We start from the raw sequence: 12,132 nt of genomic DNA, 5'->3' as shown, positions 1-12,132 counted from the left end.
CTGGTCAATATGGTACTCTTTGTATTTAAAGAGCCATTCACTGCAACTGTTTAGGCTACCACAGGAAAAAAAAAAAAAAAACAACGTTAATTAAATGTATGCGATTAGCATTAGCATATTATAATATACATAGACAATGATAAGCCACATTTGTTATTAAAAGATAGGCCTATATTTTTACTGGTAAGCCTTCCTAAAATTTTCTTATCGCAATTTATGATATTGTTGTTGTCCCTCAAATGGGCTCTAGAGGGTAATGTGTTACCGCGTAGAATCGACGAGAATGTATAAAAACATTCATTGAGAGCATTTAAGAAACAAATGCATAATTTTCGAAAGACTCTTAAATCCTGGCATAAATAATTATAGGTAGGCTAATTATAAGAAGATCAGTAGCCTGGTCAGGCCATACCATCTTTATATGTGTTCATATGACAAATGTCTATAGCAATTGTGCAGCACATATTATTATTTTGATCAGTTGGTTGATAAAATGAATTTCTAAATTATAATTACACCCAAGGGTTTTATGATTAAAAGTAGGCTATTCATTCAGTATTACTTTAAATACACTCAAACATACAATCTTCATAAAGTTGCATTTATACTCGCATACATTTAAAGTTTATTATACAGTTTAAATCAATCAGCATATGGTTACATGTGCCGTAAGACAAACTTTTATTGAGTTATCTGACTTAGTATATACACAAATAAGGCCATGATTTTCATATTATTTGTATTTCATTGTGTACTCTAATATGAGGCTTTCGATTGTTGCGGAGCTCTCGCGATAACACAAATGTAAACTTCAGACTGAATAGCGGCGATAAAATCTCGCGAGGTTTTCTCGTCTGCGCTCGGTCATAGCTGTGGGTGGAGACTTCTCTGGTAGCTGGGTAAATGCTTGCAGAATACGCGCGTTAGAATCGAATTTGCGCTACGGAACGATAAAATTAAGACGACTCGCGATCTGTTAATCACAATGGTGAATGAACACATTGTGTATTTAGCATAATAACCTCAGAAATGCTGCGTTTGTACGATGTAAAGTTGTAAAGGATCATTTGCAGTGGCTTACTGAAGCTGCTGTTGAAACAGTGTATCTGCAGTGAATTAACACCACTTCGTCCTGGCTCACCGTCCCCACAGGTATGTTATGCATGTGCTTTTCCATATGGTTTGATATGTACTATTCTTTGTGTTTTCATTGGAAACTTAATGCAAAAAGTTTTTTTTTTCCCTCCAAACCATTATAATTATTTAACGTTAGATATCTCAAATCACTGCTCATGTCATGATTTAAAAACTAGTTTATACACACACACACACACACACACACACACACACACACACACACACCCACACACACACATATATATATATATATATATATATATATATATATATAAATATTGTTTAAGCCTAATTTTATTAAATTGCTACCTGTAGTGTTGAGATCATATCATATTGCATTTAATTTGATGATTTGAGTGCTTAGTTGTATTGCAACTATAAATTATTTGCACTCAAGTGAGAGTCAGATCTGCTTGAATCATCAGGACAAAATAAATTATATCATGTCATCATTGCTGGAACACTACATATTGTGTCTATTTTAATAATCTAAAAAATAAAATGAATCTGGAGGGACAGCAATGGATGTAATGTCGCCACTGTTATGGATAAGCATTTAACACAAATAAACAATGCTAGAAAGAAAAATTCCCCTCAGGTGTTGATGCTTTCTGACTGACCGTTACATTGGATCAACATGTTTTTTTTCTTTCGTTGTTTTTGTTTTTGTTGTCAAGGTGCCTGCCAGTTATTGTCAAAACAACATACAGTAGACCACATGTCTGAATCCTCTGAGACATCATAACCCACTCTAAAACACTGTTTAACCAGGACATATGACAAGAATTAGGTGTTCCTGTTATATGAATAATCTGTGAATCCATAAAAATGCCAAAATAACAAGTTTGATAAGTTTAAAGTCATGCATTTTAAAGTATAAAGTCATACAATTCTATACAAATTACTTAGAAAATCAACAATCTATAGAATTGTTTGTGAATGCTGTTTAAGATCAACAAACAGCTGAATTGTTTACAATTGACTTATAAGATCAACATACAAAATAAAGAGCATCAAAACAGCAATGTAAAATCAAATAAATAACTCAGAATTTTACCAAGTGGTTAATCCCAACACAACGCATTTGTCAGTGAGTAATTATTAGCAGTTGTAGTGTTAAAATCGCTAGCTTAATAAGGGACTTAAATCTTGAAATCTTGTGCTGAAACAGTACAGTCTAATCATATCAGTACAGTTTATCCAATGGTTGTGAACCTTAAGAACAGTGGCAAAAACAAAACACAGGGAAGAAATACAGAGGAGCAAAGCAAAATACACAAAACAAATGTGGAACATAACAATCTGTCTTCAAACATTTTGGTTGATGTCCCTGATGATGATCATCTATAATACATGGAAAGATCTACAAGTTAACATTCCCATTTATGTCCATGGCAATTGCTAGGCTGACAAATGATACCAGATGAGAATTGGGTAAAGAAGACAAGTAGAAGAATTAAACTGATTGGCTGATAATGGCACCTCAAGAACATGCACAGTCCCGAGCCCTTTGTTAGTGACTCTTGTTTTGAAAAAAACATTAGTCTATTTCATGCTTTTTACACTGTTGGTAAAGAAGGATGCATTACACATTAAGTCTGATAGCAAACGGCATTTGATATTGAATTCACTGCCTGCATTGTGCCAAGCAGTCACACAATTTAGGGGTTGATGTTATTATCAAAAGCATCAGTGAAATTATTTTTATTGAATCATTCTTCCTGATCTTCTGTTTATGTTGGAAATACAAAAATAAAATAAAAAACGCTATAGCCTCAATTTCCATAAGCAAACTCATCCATGTGTTTATTTCTGCTTTTTGATTTTCACCCTGTCCTTTCCCTGTTCAAGTATTTTGTAACTTTACTGTCCTCAGCCCAGCTCTGCAGTGTTACGTAGAGTCCTTCTCCCAGGAGAGGCAGAGTGACATTGTTCTTGTAAACCCAACTGAAAAGCTCTTTCAGACCCATTCTTCTTCAGTCCCTGAGGAACAGGGGTACGCTGAAGACATCTGCCTGCTTCAGTGCTTACTATATCGATAGGCATGCAGCTTATTAAGGGTAATAACAATTGGTGAACCTATATATTTCTGCAGCCTGCTTCACTAGCCTATGATGAGTTAGAGAAAATAAGAAAGAAATATAAGAAGATATGAATTGCTATCATGTGGAATTAGAAATAGCTTTTTTATTGTGCATTATGGAATAAGGAATAAGATTTGTAAAATGTTATTATTATTATTATTTCAAATAGGGGTTTTACCCTATATTAGATGTTGTTACAGTGTTCAAACATATGTACATAATAAATGCATTGTATAAAATGTAATGTTATTATAGTAGCTAAAGACATTCAAAAATAATTGGTACAAAAATATTGGTATTGGTACAAAAATAATAATAATAATATAATATAATATAATATATATATATATATATATATATATATATATATATATATATATATATATATATATATATATATATATATATATATATATACACAAGTAAGGATGAGCATGAGTGCTCGTAGGTGACAGCAGTAATCAATCATGAAACATCTTGATTTTGATTTCTGAGAACGAATTTCGATTGGTTGGAGCGTCATTTTTGATGGTACCTGGTGGTTTGGATCAAGATGAATGTGTGTGCCAGTACTCAAAAATTTGTTTGTAAATGATCAAGGGTATTAGCTGAGCATGCAAAGGTCATCTACACAGCAAGATGCTTGTGGCACAAGATGCTAAAAATCATACGTACATCAACAAAATAAAACAAATCGGCACAGAAATTAGCACACAACTAACCAAGTTCTTGATTTAGCAGGAGATGTTATTGAAAAGTTGGAAAGGACAGGCAGTCAGGCAGAAGAATCGAAGAGGCATAATGCCTGTGTCTCTTTAGCCTGGAAGTTTTCTCTTGTGGGCAGGGAGCTGAATAGGGAATCTCCTTGGTCATCCTGAAGGGACTCATTTGAGAAGAAAGCAACTGAAAGACTGAGAGCCGTGTCCTTCCAGAAGCCTTATTAAAATGCATTAGAAGCACTAGGCTGCCTTTCCCCATCATTGTGGTGCTTATCATCCACATAGCAAACAACCCAGCTGCACACAAGGGAGCTGGGTAAGCCCTGTCAGACAGGCCAATATTCCAAAATCCTCTTGTACAGTCATAAACACATGCAACCGGCTTCTCCTGAAAAGCCCCCTGCTCTCTTTCTTCAAATGCACGGAAAGGACGTGTTTCAAGGACGTGAGATCTGCTTGCTCCTGCAGAGCAATTTAGATCTGGACAGCTCCGATAGACTGAGGCTCTTTAGTGCCATGTGCTCCCAGATTCTTTATGCTGTTTACCATGTTACTCGCCACTGTGTCTCTTTAATTCGTTTGCGTGTTGCTTCGCCAGACAAATCAGTTTTAAACCCTTTTCCTCCCACGTTAAGAGCTCTAAAAAGTTCATATGCGCCAATGGTCTGGATTTAGTTTGGATTTTTCCATTGTAGCAGTGAAAGAATCTCCCATAATCTGATCCGTATCACAGTGCATTACATTTAAGCAGTATAACATCCTCCCTCTAAGATTTACTGTCAGTTTTGCGCATAACATCAAATACATTTAAGATCTGATTAATAGCAGTGCAGTCAAGCATGTGAAGCACATTAGCTTGCATGTCATATAAGATCTGATCCACAACCTCATGCTCAGCATTTCAAATGCTAATTTAAGCATCAACCACTTTGGGTATAAGATTTCTTATTGGGAACCAGAATATCCAGAAATGGAGTACTGAATATCAAACTCCCAAAGTGGTATAGTATTTATAGTAACTAACTAATTGAGAATGTTTGGAATGGATAAAAGGGAAAACAAAAACAAAAATCATTTTATTAATTGTATATTGAATTATCAAAATAGTTACAATTATATATATATATTTTTTAGTTAAAATTTTATTTCTAATTTATTCATCACACTGGAAATTGAAGGCCAAGACAAGCATATTGCATTACAGTCGTACACTGCACATGTCGTAAATCATCTGGGTATTATATAAATGCAGAAAATGCTCATGCTGCACACTGCAGGAATTATATGAGCACCATGTTTGTCAGTCTGAAAATAGCCTACACTTTCTTTGAGTGATTATTGTGAAGTTATTTGAAATAATCACTGGCAGAATGGTGTAGGCGAAACAGCTCTAAAGCGATGTGGGTGTTAAGTCCCATGAGGGAGACCTGTACATTAAAACGGATGTAAATGTTACCTGAAACCTAAATAGACTCAATTGAGAAATGGACTTGCTTGGAGATTTTTTAGACCCTTGGTGATTTATTATTATTTTTTTAGGTTTATTTTTTTTTTCCAGATAAATAATGTGTGCGAGAGAGTCCAATATGGATTTAATTTTCACCTATAATTAAACGTATAAGCCAAATTTAGGCATTTCTTGAATTATTTGTGACCTTTAGTGTTTTCTCTCATTTCATAATATCGAATGAATAGCTGATTATAAATAATTATTATTGTGAAAATGATTGATGACCATATCCTTGTTCTATTGGCATATGTCAGACCTTAAAGATGTATTTGCACTGGCTCGTTCACCAGTGGTATGTAAGATATTTTATGTTCACCTGCGAATACAATAGGTTAACCTGCTGTTAACAGGATGCTTCAGGGTTGAACTAATCATCTATCTGAATGATCAGGTTAGTTCTGCTTCCTCAAGAACATTTATCATTACAACATAAATAACTATCATTATTGGATACAATGAGACAGTGTGAAAGAGATTTCAGTGTTGTGATACAAAATTATGTCAGAATCACAGACTTGACAAGTATTCATGTAAACATCTATTGTTTCCAACCCACCCTTCACCCCAAACAGGCAGGTTCAGAAAGCATACTGCTGTTACAATAATCGTGTTTAGAAAGGTTTTTTTTTTTTTTTTTTTTTTTTTTATAGTGGAAATCAATTTACTAAATGATGTAAACTTGACTAACTGCTTCACTTCCACTTTAAAGGGATATTTGTGTTGTTTATTAGTAATTTTAATCTATACTCTTTGTAATTTTTGTGCAATTACTTGCCTGTCAGTTGAGTTTGTGGCAGAACATTTTGCTGTGTTTACATGTTTAATACTGCATATAATTCATTAAATAAGGTTAATTTAATGAAGTCAAGTCACCTTTATTTATATAGCGCTTTAAAACTGATGAATTAGGAAAACAGTGTGTCAGTAATGCAAAGTGACAGTAAAGGCAGTTCATCAGTGAATTCAGTGATTACATCATTCAGCTCAGTTCGGTTTAAAAAGTATCTGAGCAATCATTTGCAGTCAAGTCAACAGTATCGCTGTAATGAAGTGTCCCCAATAGGGGTGACCCCGAACAGACGAATCTATGCCTGATTCGACTTCCAATCTAACAGTCGAATATTCGCAGGATGTTGATTATGCCATTTCGACTACATGGGGGAGCACAAATATCTGATTTCACATAGAACTACCGGTGTTCTCCCAATAAGTTAATACACAGCCTATTATGATAAAGCTGTAAGAATCTGAAAATAGAGAAGCTTCAAATTAATATTTTAAAGTGCGTGAATAAATTCAACCACCCCTATAGGTTTTTCCATAATCCGTGACCGACAGAGGAGCGTCTTGATGGCAGGGATTTAAAACTTTACCAAGACTCAAACTGACACAGACAGAGACTGGATTTTTTCGAACAGTAGGGTACAAGTGATTTCAAAACATATGTATATATAACAATGTATATATATATTGGATATATTATTTACTTGATAGAAGATGCATTTGGTTTGAGTCATGCGTTTCATTGTAGTACTACAGTGATATCTCTTCAGTGCATAGCACGAGCAGGTCAAACTACAATGCAGAATATTAATAACCACGACTGGGACTGTAATATACATACTATTATAATGAGAAGACCTTTATATTAAAATGCTATATTTTTTTTTTTGTTTAGCTGCTGTGTTTCTGCACATTGTTTCATGAAGAACGCATCGACAAAAGGAGTTCATTCAAAGCCCCGCAGATATGTTCATGTGCATTTGGGCTCTTTTTGCAAATAGCCTTTAAGTCTTAATATTATGTTGTGTAAATAACGAAATGTATTCTATATGAAATTATGAGTTGAATCCCATTAATTAAAAACTTGCTATCAAATGTGTTACTCTACTGGTCATCTTCAGCGCACGCAAGCTCAACACAGAAATGCAGAACCTTAACTGCTAACATTTTAGGCTAACGTTATAATGGTAGCACTATTGTACTTTTTTTTTTTATTATTATTAATTGTTATGGTTTCGCCGATGTTAAGTGTTAGCTATCTGTTAATCAAAACATAAAACATTATTTACCCCGTTTATTTCTGCAAGGTGTTCATTACACATTTTACCTGTGTGTTAACATCAGTAATTATGTTAGTCGAATGTCTGACTTGACTCTTGTTAATGTATTTTGCCCCGCCCCTAAACATATGATTCGATTATCAGTCGAATATTGGCAAGATTCGAAAATTCTGATTCGACTATGAAAATCCTTAGTCGGGGACAGACCTAGTCCCCAATTAAGCAAGACAGAGGCTATAGTGGCAAGGAACCAAAATTCCAATGAATTCCGGTTCAATTCCAGTTCCAGTATAGCGGTTCAATTCCAGGCTGCAGCAAAGGTAGAAAAATCATCTGTTTCCTGTGATCTTGTCCCAGTGGGTGTCTGAGACAAGGTCTTTACAGGGGATCTGTATCTGGGGCTCATTTAGTTGTCCTGGTCTCCGCTGTCTTTTAGGGCTGTAGAGGTCCTTTGTAGTTGCTTATCCACCATCGGGTCTGGATACGTACTGGATCCGGGTGACTGCAGTTACCCTCTGATCTGGATACAGAGTGGACCTGGTGGCCACGGTGACCTCAGAATAAAAGAGAAACAGACTAATATTAGCGTAGATGCCATTCTTCTAATGATGTACAAGTACATGGGGAGTTAGGGGAAGTGTTCCCGGTTCCAGTTTACCTAATTAATGCAGCCTAAAAATCTTTTAACGGATTTGGATATTAGAAGCATATAAGTGTGTTATGTGTAAGCCAGGTTAAAGAGATGGGTCTTTAATCTAGATTTGAACTGCAAAAGTGTGTCTGCTTCCCAAACAATGTTAGTTAGGTTATTCCAGCGTTTATGTGCTAAATGGGAAAAGGATCTGCCGCCCAGGGTTGACTTTGATATTCTAGCTATTATCAAGTTGCCAGAGTATGTGCCAGAGTAAAGTGATTTTAAAATGCACCTAGATTTTTTTGCATTTGTGTTTTTCAGCTGAATAAAAGCCCATTTCTCTATATATTTCATCAAGGATTTATTTAAAAAGGTTAAAAAAAAAATATTTTCACAATTCTAGTGAACCCAGTCTCATGTCTCTTCTGAACTCATGGGATAAGTGTCTCATTACACCTCTATTAATTAGTAGAAGCAAATCAGGGCTGTTTTAGATATCATGTAAAAATTTTCCAACATATGAGACAATGCACCTAGGGGACCCCAAGCAAAAAGGGGTTTATAACCATTAATCTTCAGTTGATGCCTAATTTCCAAGCAGACATCAGATATTTCAGTATTAAACAGTTATGTTAGCTGAGATGGGGCCACTGAGGGTTTTCTCAGTAATTTGCAATACGTAGCTGACATTTTGCAGGCCTTTGTTAGTTGTCAAAGCCTTTTTATGTTTCCCTCAGGGTTGTCTATGCAGTGAAAGGAATTAAATGCACAACTGGCAACACAGCCATATCTGCTGTTTGGATCCTTGTGGATTGGACATTAATGCCGCTTAAGTCTCAAAACATGAAATGCTATGGATGTTAACCAACAAAGAAGATTGTCCTTCACATCCTGAAAATTAGCATTTTTCATCCTTGAGATGTGACTGCAAGAAGCTCTGCCAACCTCCTCTTTAATTTTTAGTACTGATAAAACCTTTAACATAGCTAGAATGTTGTCTAACTCAGTTTGATTCAGTCATTGTGAACAATAAGCAGAGCTGTCACTGTTTTAGATTACTGCACATATCCAAATGTTTCCATATTCTCAATGTATCTGAATGTTAAACTATAATATTTTTTTATATTTTTTTATGTAAACTAGACAGAAAAGATCATCCTCTTCACATGAGCAAAAACGTCCTTGGCATCTCTCTCTCTCTCTCTCTCTCTCTCTCTCTCTCTCTCTCTCTTTCTCTTTCTCTCTCTCGCTCTCTCTCTCTCTCTCTCTCTATCACAAGACCATCACAAAATAAGTTCTAACATTAACTTGTATCACGCTGGTTGAGTTTACAATATTTGGCAACTTTCTTTCTATCGATACCCTACTCTATACTCTCTGTGTTTATGATGTTTTAAAGTGTTAGCAGCTCATTAATCTTCTTGTTCAAACTTGGTATTCCGATTGTTGCAGGTGGAGCATGAGTACGTGGTCGAAGATCTGCTGCGATGCGTGCTATTGGGTGTAGGATGAACCTGCCGGCTGTGCTGAATGGCCTGCTGGTGTCGGTGGTGGCAGCCTTGCTTTGGAAATACACTCGGCTGATTGAACACACATCACAGTTGGAAGAGGAGCTACATCTTACCCGCCAATCACAGGAATTCTCTCAGGTCCGTATTGACTACCACGGTGCCCTGTTAGCACTGCAAGAGCATGGCACCAGAATGGTCTGCACTGCCAAGATGCACACCGATCGTATCTGCCACTTTGACTACCTCTGCTACTGCACAGAGGCTGAGGAGTTTGTATTCTTCCACAGTAATGCCTCTGTGATGCTGCCCAACCTTGGCCCTCGGCGTTTCCAGCCCGCCTTGCTGGACCTCTCATCTGTAGAAGACCACAACACTCAATACTTTAACTTTCTCGAGCTCCCGGCAGCGGCTCTGAAGTTCATGCCGAAACCTGTGTTTGTGCCCGATGTCACGCTAATTCTGAACCGTTTTAACCCAGACAACCTCATGCACATTTTCCATGACGATCTTTTGCCCATCTACTACACCATGCAGCAATATTCAGACTTGGATGATGAAGCCAGGCTCGTCTTCATGGAGGGTTGGAGTGAAGGGGCTCACTTCGATCTCTACCGCTTGCTCAGCAGTAAGCAACCACTTCTTAAGGAGCAGTTGAAGACCTTTGGCAAACTCATGTGCTTCACCAAGTCCTACGTGGGACTGTCAAAGATGACAACATGGTACCAATATGGCTTTGTGCAACCACAAGGACCCAAAGCCAACATTTTGATTTCAGGTAACGAGATCCGCCAGTTTGCTTCATTTTTGAAGGAGAGGCTTAACATCACGAAACAGGAGGGTGATGACTACATTGTGGTTTTTAAGCGTACCACTAACAGGCTCATTCTCAATGAAGCAGAACTTCTTCTGGCTTTAGCCCAAGAGTTTCAGATACGGACTGTCACTGTGTCTTTAGAGGAGCAGTCGTTTGATAGCATTATCCAAATGATTAGTGGGGCGACTATGTTGGTTAGCATGCACGGAGCCCAAATGATCACCTCCATGTTCTTGCCCCGTGGTGCTGCTGTGGTTGAGCTCTTCCCTTATGCTGTAAACCCAGAGCAGTACACTCCCTACAAAACCTTGGCTTCTTTACCTGGAATGGACCTTCAGTATGTTGCATGGAGAAATACCATTGAAGAGAACACTGTTACATATCCTGAACGCCCGTGGGATCAGGGTGGCATAGTCCACCTTGAGAAGGAGGAACAAGAACGTATCCTGGCCAGCAAGGAGGTGCCAAGACACCTTTGTTGTCGTAATCCAGAGTGGCTTTTTCGCATTTATCAGGACACTACTGTGGACATTGCCTCCTTTCTGGATGTGCTCAGACAAACTCTAAAAAAGCCTAATCTGAAAAAGGCCAAGGTGGCTAGCACTGTACATCCTGGTCGAGTCAGAGAGCCCAAGTGCCAGACGTCGGTACAGGCCTCCAATGAAGCAAAACTCTCTGTGTCCTGGCAGATCCCGTGGAACCTGAAGTATCTGAAGGTTAAAGAGGTAAAATATGAGGTGTGGATCCAGGAGCAAGGAGAGAACACATATATGCCTTACATTCTGCCCCATCAGAACTACACCTTCTCGGAAAACATCAAACCCTTTACCACATATTTAGTATGGGTGCGCTGTATCTTTAACAAGAATCTTTTGGGACCATTTGCAGATGTTCTTATGTGTAAAACTTGATTCAGTAGTCAGGTTAGACGTAATGCTGTCACTGTTAGTTAGCAAAGAATTAATTTGAACATTTGAACATTAATTCTCAGGAGCTATCCTGAAAATTAAACTGTGTGAAAATGCAGAATTGTTGACTCGGTTGTCACTTTTGTGACTTGATTGTCCTTATGGAGTGGCACAAACTGACAGAATGAGAGGCCTGACTGCAATGAAGGTTGGAATTAATGCAGTTTTCAGAACTGTCAGTTCTTTTAGCTCATGCCACCATACAAGTGAAGTTCTCAATGACTTTATCAGAAAAGATTTTCCAATAAAGAAGTCCAATACACTGGTTTTGTTTGAAACCTGCTTTTGTTAACTAAAAACGAAATGCACAAATTTCTGTGGCTTAAGCAACATCGTATTAATTGTATGTAACTATGTGATTGTGCCCTTTCTTGCCCAGGTTTTTGCATTGTGTCTTTCAATGACTTTAGTTATGAAGAAGCTGTTTTATTTTTATTTGGGGGGGGGGGGGGGGGGGGGGGCGCTATGAAGTAACTGCAAGAAACCAGAAGAAAAATGAAAAGTGAACTTTACGATAAAGAAATGTATATGTGAAAAATTGGCTGCTGTTGGGTGGGTTGTTCTCTTAATTATATATTTTTTAAACCACTGATTATTTTCCAGCTGTTCTATGGGAAATGTTTGAATTTGTTTGCCAGTGAGATCAGTCAGATCTCTTTACAGACAGAAGACTTAAATGTCCAAGTCAGTAG

General features: G+C 37.2%; 1 protein-coding gene across 2 annotated transcripts; it reads left to right on the top strand.

The window, feature by feature from the left end:
- Positions 1-859: 859 nt before the first annotated feature.
- LOC128030866 (protein O-linked-mannose beta-1,4-N-acetylglucosaminyltransferase 2-like) lies at positions 860-11,859 on the top strand. 2 transcript variants are annotated; one of them, XM_052618932.1, is made up of 2 exons: positions 860-1,152; positions 9,600-11,859. In XM_052618932.1, exon 2 carries the CDS (start codon positions 9,635-9,637, stop codon positions 11,381-11,383), a length of 1,749 nt encoding a protein of 582 aa, XP_052474892.1. In that variant the 5' UTR covers positions 860-1,152; positions 9,600-9,634; the 3' UTR covers positions 11,384-11,859. The 2 variants fall into 2 exon arrangements, with proteins under 2 accessions (XP_052474892.1, XP_052474893.1); XM_052618933.1 differs by lacking the exon at positions 860-1,152 and having other exon boundaries at positions 9,666-9,796; positions 9,946-11,859.
- Positions 11,860-12,132: the final 273 nt, after the last annotated feature.

The sequence above is a fragment of the Carassius gibelio genome, chromosome A16 (assembly GCF_023724105.1).
Source record: "Carassius gibelio isolate Cgi1373 ecotype wild population from Czech Republic chromosome A16, carGib1.2-hapl.c, whole genome shotgun sequence".
Lineage (NCBI taxonomy): Eukaryota > Metazoa > Chordata > Actinopteri > Cypriniformes > Cyprinidae > Carassius > Carassius gibelio.
This window is presented reverse-complemented; position numbering and strand designations above follow the sequence as displayed.

Coding starts and splice junctions, on each gene's coding strand:
- LOC128030866 (XM_052618932.1), top strand. CDS start 9,635: ATGCGTGCTATTGGGTGTAGGATGAACCTGCCGGCTGTGCTGAATGGC.